This window comes from Dipodomys spectabilis, unplaced genomic scaffold (genome assembly GCF_019054845.1).
Source record: "Dipodomys spectabilis isolate Male_0828 unplaced genomic scaffold, ASM1905484v1 ptg000140l, whole genome shotgun sequence".
Classification (NCBI taxonomy): domain Eukaryota; kingdom Metazoa; phylum Chordata; class Mammalia; order Rodentia; family Heteromyidae; genus Dipodomys; species Dipodomys spectabilis.
Genome location: NW_024870817.1, coordinates 31,637,637 through 31,652,512, shown reverse-complemented (window position 1 = coordinate 31,652,512; position 14,876 = coordinate 31,637,637). Strand labels below are relative to the sequence as shown.

The 14,876-nt window shown below is 42.1% G+C and overlaps 1 protein-coding gene across 1 annotated transcript in view; it reads right to left on the bottom strand.

Moving 5' to 3' along the window:
- The window catches only part of Iqgap2 (IQ motif containing GTPase activating protein 2), a 256,337-nt gene that overhangs the window by 4,085 nt on the left and 237,376 nt on the right, over positions 1-14,876 (bottom strand). The window contains exons 34-35 of the mRNA XM_042690727.1: positions 14,601-14,738; positions 13,217-13,325 (exon numbers count right to left, since the gene is read on the bottom strand). Coding sequence (XP_042546661.1) covers positions 13,217-13,325; positions 14,601-14,738 — 247 coding nt within the window. The remainder of the gene's footprint in view (positions 1-13,216; positions 13,326-14,600; positions 14,739-14,876) is intronic.

The following is a 14,876-nucleotide window of genomic DNA, read 5'->3' as shown; positions in this document are numbered from 1 at the left end:
TTGGGAGGATTAACATCATGAAAATGGGAATACTGCCAAAGGCTATCTATAAATTCAATGCGATACTTGTCAATATCTCAACCTCACTTTTCAATGAAATAGAAGAAGTAATCCAAAAATTCATATGGAACAATAAAAGACCTTGAATAGCAAAAGCAATCCTTAGCAGAAAGAACAGTGCTGGAGGAATATCAATACCAATCCAATTTGGTATTGATATTCAAAAACTCTACTACAAAGCCATGGTAATCAAAACAGCTTGGTACTGGCACAAGAACAGACCTGAGGACCAATAGAATAGAATTGAAGACCCAGAAATGAACCCAGAGATCTATAGCCAACTAGTCTTTGATAAGGGAGCTAAAAAAATATAATGGAGCCAGGTGCTGGTAGCTCACACCCGTAATCCTAGCTACTCAGGAGACTGAGATCTGAGGATCATGATTCAAAGCCAGTCCGGGCAGGAAAAGTCTGTGAGACTCTTATCTCCATTAAACTACTCAGAAGAAGTAAATAGAGGTTCCCTATTTAGAAGTCATCTCTGGGAACTCAAAAGTGCTCTGAGAAGGAAATTGGAACTATCAAGATTAAGTTTGAAAAGGTGGGTAACTGACCCGCGCAGAAGTGGCCTGACGTACCAGTGCCGGACCTGATGGCTGCAAACAGAGAAACCGCCAAGCTGGGAGCTTGCACAAAGATCCCACCCCCACTCCTCACTCTCCATCCGAGCAGAGAGGCTCCACCCCGCCAAAGCCACTCGGCCCCACAGCGGGAACCCCAGAGCTACACTGGACGCCCACAGAACACCAGAGCAGAAGACCTGCAAGGAACTGGTGCTGATCCAGAGAGCGCAAACAGAGACAAACCTCAGCGCTCAGAACCTGGTGTAAACAGAGACAAACCCCAGCACTCAGAACCTGCATGGAGGCCGCACCCCAACCCCTCGGGCGGAGGCTGGAGGCCCATCCTGGGGCCGTGGACCCGAACAGCATCAACCGAGGCAGAGACAGAAGAGAAACACGCAGAGCCACCACCACCCAGCCCATCCCACAACCACCTCAATTGAACTCTGCAATGGCAACCAATGACCTACATCACACAGAAACAACTACTAGCTCCAGGGTGAGTACCCCGCAGGGGACAGTGTATCCCTCAAAGGAGACCAGAGCTGGTGGGAATCCCCAGACCCTGACCCAGACTCCCTACCCCAACACCTGGACCACAGGACCACTAAAACTGGGAACTGTTCGAGAGCTCCACCAGCCCATGGAGCACATTCCGCTGGCTAGAGCAAGAGTGCCCCTGGAAGGGAGCCTAAACGCCCAAGCCAGGAATAGCGCCCCTGGATCAAGACACCCAACAGTGGAAGAAATTTGAACTGTGTACTCCAGGCTGCGTAACTTAGGCAGGATACACAGCAGCACAGGTCCAACCGGCGTGCCCCAGGCAGGGGGCTGGGACCAGGGCTGGGGATCTGGTGCCTGAGCAACACAACCAGAAGTCAGAAGCTGAGCATACGCCTCAGCAGAGGGTAGAAAAACAGGGAACTGTACCCCGGGAATTACGCCTGTGACAGCAAAAGACCCGGGGGTTCAGGACAAGAGAAGCCCAGAACCTGACCCATATATTCTAGGCTGGGAATTGGACAACACTGGCCGCCAGCACCTGATAATAGTCAGGAGCTCAGGCTGGTAAGGTGGCTCAGCAGTAGAGTGCTTGTCTTGTGTGCGTGAGGCCCTGGATCTGATTCCTCAGCACCACATAAGGAGAAAGGGCCAGAAGTGGTGCTGTGGCTCAAATGGTAGGGTGCCAGCCTTGAGCTAAAGAGATGAGGGACAGTGCCCAAGCCCAGAGTTCCAGCCCACAACCGCCCCCCCCCCCAAAAAAAATCCATCAGGAGCCCATAGAGGACTCCAGCATCTGGGAGAGTGCATCCAGCACATCCCATCTTGCCAAGAGCACCTGTAGGAGCAAACAGGAGCAGTCTAGGCTGCTCAACCTTTCTAAAGGTAGAAACTGCCAGTGATTTACAGCAGAGAGCCGAGAACCCTACGTGGGTCAGACCAGCAGCTGGAGGTCGGCCCCTAACAGAACCGAGATCAGGTATAGACTCTCTCTACCAGCACAGAAACTGCAGCCAAGCAAAGACAGACACCTATTGACCAAAACAAAATTTCAGATTACTCTCCAATAATCCCTGAATCCCCATGAGAAAATCACAGAGAAAAATTACAAGGTTTATCAACACCCAGGATAGCAAGCTATCCCCAGAAGCCAGCTACCCAGGGTAGAGCCCCAGTGGGAGCAAAGCAGAAATGGAAGACAAAAGCTACATCCAAGAGATGTTGGAGGCAATGACTCAAGAAATAAAGTGAGAAATAGTCCAGAAATTGAAAGAACACAGGGTCAAAATATTGAAAGAGATGCAGGATATCAAACAGGAGATGCAGGCAAAAATAGAGTCAGCACACACCTCACTAAGAGGTGAGATTAATGCCAAAATAGAGGCAGTACACACCTCATTAAGAGGTGAGATTAGTACTTTGAGAACCAACATCGAATCCATAAAGGAGTCCATTTCCTCCATGCAAACCACAATGGAAGCCACAGTTAACAGAGTGAACGAAATGGAATTCAGAGTGTCAGATACAGAAGACAGAATACACCAACTGGACCAAAAAATGACAGATATGGAAAAATCACTTAAATTATGCCAAAGGGAAATCCAAGAGCAAGCAGATAGTGCCAAGAAATTTAACCTTCATATAATTGGAGTAGACAAAGGTGAGGAATATCAAAGCAAGGGAATGCAACACCTATTCAACAAGATAATCGGTGAAAATTCTCTCTATCTCAAAAAAGGACATCTTACCTACATAACAGAAGCATATATAACACCTAACAAGCAAGATCCCAGGAGAAACACTTCTAGACACATTATAGTAAAAATGATAGATCTGAATAATAAGGAAACAATCTTGCATGCAGCAAAAATGAAGAAGGAATTATACTACAATGGGAAAAAAATTAGAATCACTGCAGATCTCTCCACACAAACACTGAATGCAAGAAAGGCCTGGGAAAGTACTATACAAGCCCTGCCAACCCAGACTGATATACCCAGTAAAGCTAGCATTAACATTCGATGGAGAACTGAAAATTTTTAATAGCAAAGAAAAACTAAATGAATACATAAACATTAAGCCAGCATTACAAAGAATACTAAGAGGGGGAACACAACCCAAAGAAAGCAATTGGAACAGGGACCTGCACCCAAACAGGCATTAATAGAAGTCTAACTGAGCAAGCACAGGAGAAAGGAAAGAAGAAAAACTGAGGAAAACAGGGAAGGACAGGGACCACAATGCATCTCTCTATACTATCTCTTAATATTAATGGGCTTAATTGGCCAATCAAAAGAAAAAGAACTGCAGATTGGATCAGAAAACATGACCCATCCATCTGTTGCCTTCAGGAGACCCACCTCTCAGCCAAACATACAAACAAACTCAGAGTGAAAGGTTGGAAAAGGATCTACCAATCAAATACCCCCAGTAAGAAAGCAGGTGTAGCAATCCTGATATCTGACAAAATAAACTTTTCATTAAAATCAATACAAAAAGGACGGACACTACATATTAATACAGGGAACAATCCAAGAGAACGATATTACCATCATCAACTTATATTCCCCAAACATTGGTGCACCCAAATATGTTAAGCAAATACTCTCAAACTTACAGAATAAAATAGATCCCAATACGATAATACTAGGAGACTTTAACACACCACTCTCACCAAAGGACAGGTCTACCAACCTGAGGATTGGCAAAGAAGCTACTGAATTAAGTGAGGCCATACTTCAAGCGGACTAACTGACATCTACCGAGTATTTCACCCTAAAACAACACAGTACACATTCTTCTCAGCAGCTCATGGAAGTTTCTCCAAAATAGACCATATCATAGTTCATACAAGGAACTTAAGCAAATACAAGGGGATGACATAATCCCCTGTAATCTGACCACAGTGGAATCAAGCTAGTTCTCAATAACAAAGCAAACTGCAGAAATTACTCAAATACATGGAAATTGAATAGCACACTTCTAAGCAATGCCTGGGTAACGGAAGAGATCAAAGAAGAAATTAAAACATTCCTACAACTCAATGATAATGAAAACACATCACAAAGAAACTTGTGGGACACAGCAAAAGCAGTCCTGAGGGGCAAATTTATTGCCCTCAGTGCCCACATCAAGAAAATAGAGACAGCCCAAGTAAATAATCTCATGTTTCAATTAAAACAGCTAGAAAAACATGGAAAAATGGAATCTAAAGTTACTAGACGGAGCCAGATAACCAATCTAAGAACAGAGATTAATGAAATAGAGAATCGGAGAATCATAGCCAAAATTAACCAAACAAAAAGCTGGTTCTTTGAAAAAATAAACAAAATTGATGGACCATTGGCAAGATTAAAAAAGAAGAGAGGAAACCCATATTAACAGGATTAGGGATGCCACGGAAAAAATCACAACACGTACCCAAGATATCCAAACAATTTTAATGGACTACTTTCAAAAGTTATACTCTCTAAAGAAAGAAAACTTGGCAGAAATGGATGCATTTTTAGAGAAATACAAGTTGCCCAAACTGAGCAAAGAAGAAGTAAATCAATTAAATAAGCCAGTATCCTACAAGGAGATACAGGAAGCAATCAGAAGTCTTCCAACAAAGAAAAGCCCAGGACCAGATGGATTCACAACAGAATTTTATAAGACCTTTAAAGAAGAACTAATACCCATACTCCTCAAACTCTTCAGAGAAACAGAGAAGGAGGGAGCTATCCCAAACTCATTCTACAAAGCCAACATCACACTCATCCCCAAACCAGGCAAAGACTCAATCAAAAAAGAGACTTACAGGCCAATTTCCTTGATGAACACAGATGCAAAGATCCTTAACAAAATTCTAGCTAACAGAATCTAGAAACACATAAAAAAAATCATACACTACGACCAGGTAGGCTTCATCCCAGAGATGCAGGGATGGTTTAACATAGGTAAGTCAATAAATGTAATCCAATACATCAACAGAGCCAAGGTCAGGAATCACATGATTATCTCCACAGATGCAGAAAAGGCCTTTGATAAAATTCAACATTCATTCATGCTAAAAGCTCTGGAGAAAATAGGAATAGAAGTAACATTTCTTAAAACAATAAAAGCCATTTATGACAGACCACTAGCCAATATTATATTAATGGGGAAAAGCTACAACCAATTCTCCTAAAATCAGGAACAAGGCAAGGATGCCCACTGTCTCCACTCCTCTTCAATATAGTCCTGGAACCTTAGCCAGGGCAATAAGGCAAGAAAAAGACATTAAAAGGGATCCGCATAGGGAAAGACGAAGTTAAACTATCCCTTTTTGCAGATGACATGATACTATACCTTCACGATCCCAAAAACTCCATCCCCAAACTCTTAGAAATCATAAATCACTTTGGCAAAGTAGCAGGATACAAAATAAACCCACAAAAATCAGTTGCCTTCCTATACACTGATAATGTACAGGAAGAGAGGGAAATAAAGGGAGCAACCCCATTCACAATAACCTCCCCCAAAATAAAATATTTAGGAATTAACCTAACCAAAGATGTAAAAGAACTATTTAATGAGAACTATAAAAAGTTAAAGAAAGAAATTGCAGAAGACACTAGGAAATGGAAAGACCTACCATGCTCTTAGATAGGCAGACAATATAGTGAAAATGGCAATACTGACAAAATTAATATACAAATTCAATGCAATTACTATTAAAATCCCAATGACGTACATCTCTGAAATGCAGAAAACAGTACAAAAATTCATATGGAACAACAAAAGACCTAGAATAGCCAAAACAATTCTTGGGAATAAAGACAACAGGGAGGGATATCCACGCCGAACTTCAAACTCTACTATAGAGCCATAATAACAAAGACAGCATGGTACTGGTACAAAAACAGACCTGAAGACCAATGGAATAGAAGATCCAGAAATAAATCCACATGCTTACAGTCAGCTGATATTTGACAAAGGGTGCCAAAGACATACAATGGAAGAAACACAGCCTCTTCAACCACTAGTGCTGGGAAAACTGGGCGGCCACATGCAGAAAACTAAAAGTGGACCCCAGCCTATCACCATGCACCAACATCAACTCAAAATGGATTAAAGACCTTAACATTAAACCTGAATATCTGAAACTACTGCAGGACAGAGTAGGAGAGACACTTGAACTTATAGGCACAGGAAGGAACTTCCTGAACAGAGTCTCAGGGTTACAACAAATTGGAAAGAGACTCGACAAATGGGACTACCTTAAAATAAAAAGTTTCTGCACAGCTAAAGCTATCACAACCAAGCTAGAAAGACAACCAACTAATTGGGAAAAATATTTACCAGCAATATATCAGACAAGGAGTTATATCCAGTATATACAGGGAACTCAAGAAACTAATCCCTCCCAAACCTAACAAACAATTACTAAATGGGCAAGGGAACTAAAGAGAGACTTCTCAGATGAAGAGATAAAAATGGCAAATAAACACATGAGGAAATGTTCACCACCCCTGGTTGTGAAGGAAATGCAAAAAAAGACAACCCTGAGATACCACCTTACCCCAGTCAGAATGTCCCACATCCTCAAGTCAGCCAATGACAAATGCTGGAGGGGATGTGGAGAAAGAGGAACCCTATTGCACTGCTGGTGGGAATGTACACTTACACAACCACTTTGGAAAGCAGTCTGGAGGGTCCTCAGAAAGCTAAATATTGACCTCCCTTATGACCCAGTCATGCCACTTCTAGGCATCTATCCTGAACAACAGGAACCAGTATACAAGGACTCATGCACCTCCATGTTTATTGCAGCACTGTTCACAATAGCCAGGATATAGAAACAACCCAGATGTCCCACCACAGATGAATGGATCCAAAAATTGTGGTATCTATACACAATGGAATATTATGCAGCCATTAGAAATGACAAAATAATGGCATTTGCAAGGAAATGGATGGAGCTAGAAGAAATCATGTTGAGCGAGCTAAGCCAAGAGCAAAGAGACATTCGGCACATTGTCTCCCTGATAAGTGGATGTTAAATCCAAAATGTTTGGTGATATGACAAAATTAACAGGAATTAAGAAACAAAGAACTTCCACTCATCTGGTCGAATCACTACTAAATAATCCCATGCTGCTGATCACATGTATGGTATATATGTGCACACCGGAGGGGAACCAGGAAGACGACACAGAACTAGAGGGAATCAGGGAAAAACATACAACAGCAGGACCCATCTCAGCTGCACAGGACATTGGCCAAAATGAACTAAGCAAGTTAATGGCAGCGATGGGAGGGAGGGAACAAGTGGGAAAGAGGGAACAGCTGATGCTATGCAAAACAAAAGAAATGTGCATACCACCCAATGTGGAAGAAATAACTGGATCACAAAGCTCATAGAACTCATAAATGTTATAGACTGTGATAGACAATTTGCTCCAGGAAAGTTAGAATGTGTTTGTGAATTTAACTGAGCATCACTATCCCACAATACTCTGCAATTTGGGAAATTATGTAACTACTTAATCACAATAAAAAATTTGAAAAAAAAAAAAACTACTCAGAAAACCAGAAGTGGTACTATGGCTCAACTGGTAGAGCATTAGCCTTGAGCTGAAGAGATGAGGGACAGCGCCCCGGCCCCAGAGTTCAAGCCCTAAGACTGACAAAAAAAGAATGGAAGAAAGACAGCCTCTTCAGTAAATGGTGCTGGCAAAATTGGTTAAACATCTGTAGAAAACTAAAGCTAGATACTTATATATCAACCTGCACCAGAATCAACTCCAAATGGATCAAAGACCTCGAAGTAAAAGCAGACACCCTGAAAACATTACAGGAAGGAATAGGAGAAACTCTAGAACTCCTTGGCAAAGGCCGAAATTTTCATTTTTCTTTTTTTTTTGGGGGGGGGGGGGTCCAGTCATGGTGCCTGAACTCTGGGCCTGGGTGCTGTGTCCCTCAGCTCTTCAGCTCAAGGCTAGCGCTCTACCACTTGAGCCACAGCGCCACTTCCGGCTTTTTTCTTTTTGCTTATGTGGTGCTGAGGAATCGAACCCAGGACCTCATGCATGCAAAGCAAGCACTCTACCACTGAGCCACCTTCCCAGCCTGAAATTTTTTTAATAAAGACCCAGAAACAACAAATCAAAGAAAGGTTGGACAAATGGGATTTCATGAAACTGCAGAGCTTATGCATGGCAAAGGATATAGCCTGTAAGATCAATAGAAAGCCTACAGATTGGGAGAAGATTCCCACTAACCATATAATGGACAAGGGCCTCATACCTAAAATGTACTTAGAACTCAAAAGATTAAATACCCAAAAACAAATCCTCAAAGAAACAACTGCTCGATTAATCAGTGGGCTAAAGACTTAAAGAGGAGGCCTGGGAAGGTGGCTCAGTTGTAGAGCACTTGCCTTGCATGCCTGAGACCCTGGGTTTGATTCCTCAGCACCACATAAGCAAAAAGAAAAAAGCCGGAAATGGTGCTGTGGCTCAAGTGGTAGAGCGCTAGCCTTGAGCTGAAGAGCTGAGGGACAGCGCCCAGACCCAGAGTTCAGGCCCTATGACCGGATCCTTCCCCCCCCCCCCCCCAATAAAAAAGACTTAAAGAGGAAATAAGAATGGCCAATAGACACATGAAGAAACGCTCAACTTCTCTAGCCATAAAACAAATGCAAATCAAAACAACATTGAGATTCCACCTCACCCCAGTCAGAATAGCTGTAATAATGAAGAAATCTAATAACAGATGCTGGAGGGGATGTGAATAAAAGAGAACCCTACTGCATTGTTGGTGGAATGTAAACTTGTTTTGGAAAGCAGTATGGAGATTCCTCAAAAGACTCCACATAGAGCTCCCCTATGACCCAGCAATCCCACTTTTGGGCATTACCCAAATGATCACAAACAAGACCACACTAAAACTACCAGCACAACTATGTTTATCGCAGCATTATTCACCATAGCTAAGATATGGAACCAACCCAGATGCCCCTCAGTAGATGAATGGATCAAGAAAATATGTCATATATATATATATATATATATACATGTATATATATATATATATATATATATATATATATATATATAATGGAATACTATGCCTCCATCAGAAAGAATGACATTGCCCCATTTTCTAGGAAATGGGAAAGACTTGGAACAAATCATATTAAGTAAAGTAAGTCAGGCTCATAGAAACATAGGTGCCATGTTTATCTGCAATAACTAGTATATGTCTAGGACAAGCAGAAAAGGTCAAAAGTTATGTACATATGACCATATAAGATGATGCTAAGTGAAATGAACCTCAAGATAGGGACACAAGAGGTTTTATCTTTGTTGCTGTTGTTTTTAATGTACTTATAATGTACTGTGTGATTATTTTTGTTTCTTTTGTATGTTCTTTCCCCATGGTATAACCCCTGTTTTCACTGTATTTGATTCTGGTACGCTGCATCTTTTTTTTCTGTATTTTTTAATATATATTTTTATTGTAAAGATACTGTACAGAGGGGTTACAGTTACATGAGTAAGGTAATGAGTGCACTTCCTATTGAGCATTGTTACTCCCTCCTTTATATTTCCCTTACCTTCCCAACTTTCCCTCTCCAAAATTATAAAGTTCGTTTTCAACATACCGTCTTGTACATCTCATTGTTACAATAGGTTATTCTGTACCCTTATTTCAGCATTTTGTTATTTCTCTTTCCTTCCCCAAATCAGAAAATTGTACATACAAGATACAGGGCACCAGAATCAAATACAGTGACATCAGAGGCACAACTATGCTTATCGCAACATTATTCACCATAGCTAAGATATGGAACCAATGCAGATGCTCCTTAGTAGATGAATGGATCAAGAAAATGTGGTATATATACACAATGGAATTCTATGCCTCCATCAGAAAGAATGACACCGTCCCATTTGTTAGGAAATGGAAAGACTTGGAAAAAATCATATTAAGTGAAGTAAGCTGGGCCTAAAGAAACATAGGTCCCATGGTTTCCCTTACCTGTGATAACTAGTATATGTCTATTATAAGCAGAAAGGTCAAAAGCTATGCTAAGATAATGCTAAGTGAAATGAACCCCAAGATAAGGACACAAGGTTTTATCTTTGTTGCTGTTCCCTCCCTCCCTCCCTTCCTCCCTTCCTTCCTTCTTTCTTTCTTTCTCTGGGCCTGGGCACTGTCCCTCACACAGAGCCATTTCTGGCTTTTTCTGGTTATGTGGTGCTGAGGAATCAAACCCAGAGCCTCATGCATGCAAGGCAAGCACTCTACCACTGAGCCACCTTCCCAGCCCTGTCTTGTTCTTCTTAATGTACTTAAAATGTATTATGTGATTTTTTTTTGTATGTTTTCCCCCTGCATCTTGTATATACATTTTTCTATTTGGGGAGGGGAAGGGAAATAACAAAATGCTGAAACAAAGATACAAGTTGACCCATTGTAACAATGAGATATACAAGACACTATGTTGAAAATGAACTTTACAACTTTGGGTGGGGAGGGAGGAGTTGTGGAGGTGGGGCAGGAAGAGATGGTAGGGGAAAAACAAAGGAGGGGGTAACAATGCTCCATAGGAAATGTACTCATTACCTTTCTCAAGTAACCGTAACCCCTCTGTATAGTATCTTTACAATAACTGTATATATATATATGTTAAAAAAAGAAATATAAGTCTTTGGATCTGGGAGGAGATAAGAAGAGTAAGAGGCAAAATGATCAGATTCTAAGTTCTAATTTGTTAAGACAGTAAAATCATGAGGTCAAAAGAAAACAAAACACTAACATTTACTCATGTATGTTTTCATAATCACACAGCACTTTTTAGTTTCTTTTTTCCTGAATGCTCAATTTATTCCCTTACCTCAGTATTCTTATGGAACCCATTGAGGTCCCATTTTCTTTTTTGAGCTTATAAAGACTGCTAGACAGAAAAGCAGGGCTCTGGCTTCCTCCCATGAGGGGCAAGTAATTTCAGGGCGCTGAGCCATGGGCTGAGCTGGCTGGCAGTGTGGCCAGATCTTACATCACGACTGAGGGCTCAGCCAGATGGTTCACACAGACACAACAGAGGACCTGGGGGCTTTTTCACAGATGTCTTGAGACCCAAGCAAATAGCTATTGTGTAAAAAGCATTATATAAGAAGGAAAAGCTCAGCAGGGCGCTGATGGCTCATGAGTATAATCCCAGGCTGAGATCTGAGGACTGCAGTTCAAAGCCAGGCTGAGGGGCTGGGAAGGTGGCTCAGTGGTGGAGTGTTTGCCTTGCATGCATGAGGCCCTGGGTTTGATTCCTCAGCATCACATAAGCAGAAAAAGCCGGAAGTGGCGCTGTGGCTCAAGTGGTAGAGTGCTAGCCTTGAGCCGAAGAGCTGAGGGACAGTGCCCCCATGACTGACTGAAAAAAAAAAAAAAGATAGCCTGAGCAGGAAAGTGTGTGAGGCTCTCATCTCCAATTAACCACCAGAAATCCGGAAGTGGAGCTGTGGCTCAAAGTAGTAGAGCACTAGCCTTAGCAAAAGAGCTCATGGAGAGCGCCCAAGACCTGAGTTCAAGCCCCATGACAGACTGAAAAAAAAAAAAAGAAGGACAAGCTCAGTTATTTCCAATCTTGTTGTAGAGGTGAAGGGTGGATAAACATTTTAGTGCACACCCTACCTCAATCTTTTTTTTTTTTCTTGACTTGGATTCAAATATGGTTGGTTTCAATGTGTATTTGAAATAAAATAGGGATAATTTACATTATCCATTTTTTCTTTCTTTCTTTTCTTTTCTTTTTTTTGGTCGGTCATGAGGCCTGAATTCTGGTATTACAGGCGTGAGCCTGTGTTTTAGATAATGTCTTCCACTCTTGTCATTTTTAACAAATAGATTTAAGAGATGGATGCAAATACTATTCTAGGAAGTAGAAAGAGCTAGGTGTCAGTGGCTCATACCTATAATCCTAGCTACTCAGGAGGCTGAGGTCTGAGGATTGTGGTTTGAAACCAGCCTGGGCAGCAAAGTCTGTAAGACTCTTGAGCTGTGGCTCAGTGGTAGAATGTTAGCCTTGAGTAAAAAACTCAGGGACAGTGCCTAGGCTCTGAGTTCCAGCCCCGGTGCAGGTATGCATGTGCAAACATTCTCTCTGTCTCTGTCTCTCTGTCTCTCTGTCTCTCTCTCACACACACACACGTAGGAGAGAGAAAAAAAAGGAAAAACAGATTCAAGAAAATTCTAGCCAGGCACGGGTAGCTCACACCTGTAACCCTAGCTACTCAGGAGACTGAGATATGAGGATCACAGTTCAAAGCCAGTCTGTGCAGGAACCTCCATGAGACTCTTATCTCCAATAAACCATTAGAAAACTGGAAGTGGTGCTGTGGCTCAAGCGACAGAGTGTTTGCCTTGAGCTGAAGAGCACAGGGAAAATGCCCAGACCCAGAGTTTAAGCCCCACGACTGACAAAAAAAAAAAAAAAAAAAAGGAAAAAAAGAAAAAAAAGAAAATTCCATGTTGGTATATATATATATATTGTCTTAGAGAAGGAAATGCAAATTTCCACCAAATACTATTTTCTAGTCTTTATTTTATGTCTTTTTGGGCACTATTAAATCCCTTTTGTTTAAACTCCAAATAGAAACATGGCTTAGAAAAACTTACTACTATGGTTTACCTTCTAAGTACATCTTAAGTTCCAACAACTTGAAAAAAACTCACAGCTTTTAAAATACCTCTGACACTTAAAATGAACATGTAAGCCACTGTTGCCTAACTCCATCTGTAATTTTAGTTATTCAGGAGGCGAGATCTGAGAATTGTGGTTTGAAGCCAACCTAGGCAGTAAAGTGGATGAGACTTTTATCTCCAATTAAACACCAAAAGCTGAAAGTGGAGTTTAGCTCAAGGGGTAGAGTGGCAAAACTAAAAGGACAGCACCCAGGCTCTGAGTACAAGCCCTTGTATTGGCACAACCAAACCAAACCAAACCAAACCAAAAACACACTGACAAATAAGGCTTATATCAGTGGTCTGCTAAATATTACTGTTGCCATGACTGCTATCATACCATTCATGTAAAACACACCCCTGTCTGCAGCAATCCCACTTACCTGAATATTGAGTTGTACTTTTTCCATCTCTACACCGAGGACTTTTGATCTGACATCAAAGATGCCCACATCTTCGGTAGCCATGATATCAAATGTAATATTCTTAAACCTAGTACGGAAAGGAACAGTCACAAAGGTAGAATTACACACATACTAGGATATAAGCTCACAGAATGAAATACACTCATAGAATGCCAGCTTAACATGTGAACAGCCTGTTGGAAAAATCCTAAGGAAGACACTAAACAGTGACACCATTTTTCTACTCTGTTCCCCCAAAACCAGCCTGCCCACGGGCCTGGCTTCAATACTACTAAGCCTAGGAACCCTTTTAGTTGAGGGGTACAGCTCTCACAGTGCTGAATAGGGGCTTTTTACAAAGGGAATAAACAGTGTGGCCTTTGCTCTTAGGAGAATCAAATATACTTGGAAACAGGATGGTCATAGAACATGAGAGCTAAATATTGAACTAGGTTGCTGTCAGGTCATCCCCTAATCTTGTACATGGTAACTTTGTTAATTTTTGTTTTTGGTGCCAGTCCTGAGCTTTTTTGCTCAAGGGTACCAATCTACCACTTGGGCCACAGCTCTACTTCTGGCTTTCTTCTTCTTCTTCTTTTGGTGTTTAATTGGAGATAAAGAGTCTCATGAACTTTTGCCCAGGCTGGCTTTGAAGTGAGATCCTCAGACCTCAGCTTCCTGAGTAGCTAGGATTATAGGCATGAGTCATCAGAACCTGGCTTGTACATGGTATCTTTTATAGAAACTTCTAAAAAGGAAGAAGCTCTTTCTCTAAGCCTGTAGTTAGGAGGTTTCTTGGCCTCAGCAGCTTTGAAGCCAGGACCAAGGGCAGGTGGGAATTAGTCAGGAGGCCAATGCAATGAGCTGACTTCTGAGACCAGGCCCCAGAGTCCAAGCCCATGATCCCTTGCAGGGGAGCAGTAGCTGGTGCCTGCTGGTGCTGCGGAGAAGGTTTGGTCCCCTCCTCCAGTTTGGATTCACATTCACTGTTGGGAGTTGGCTGGGCCCCAGGGCTTAGCAGCCTGTGGCTTTGGAATTAGAAAAGTCTGCTTCGCAACTGAAGATAACTCATTTAACATGGCCAAAAGACAGCCTTTCATTCTCCCTGCTATGACTCAGCTTGTTCCCTGGGTACACACACAGTGGATGAACCACCAGAAAGAAACATAGAACCTCTTGATCCATATTTCACACAACCAGACAGTATGGCTGCTGAGAGCCTAAGGGAAGACTAGTGACAACAGTTCATGGATTCTTCCCTTCCCTGGCCTCTGTAACCAAGGGGATCTCTCTCTCAAAGGCAAGGGGCCCTGAGGAATGCTGAGGCAGACCGTGTGCGTGTGGATGTGTATGCTTCACTTACTGGTTTGTCAGAAGATCATCTATCTCCAGCAAGACGCCTTTCTCCTGCAGCTTGGCGGCGGTGTATCTCACTGGCTTGGCTCTCTTTGTGCCTTTGGGCTCTGCCTTTACATCTAGTTTAATTGACCTCCGAGAATTCCTGACAAAATAAGAGTACATCCATCACCTGTTACTATAATGCTTCTGAGAGCGCAAGAGTGATGCATTTTTCCCACGCTTGGTCCCCTTGTGATGAACCTGTACTGTTTCATTTTGTGACAGTAACTATTTGGGGAAA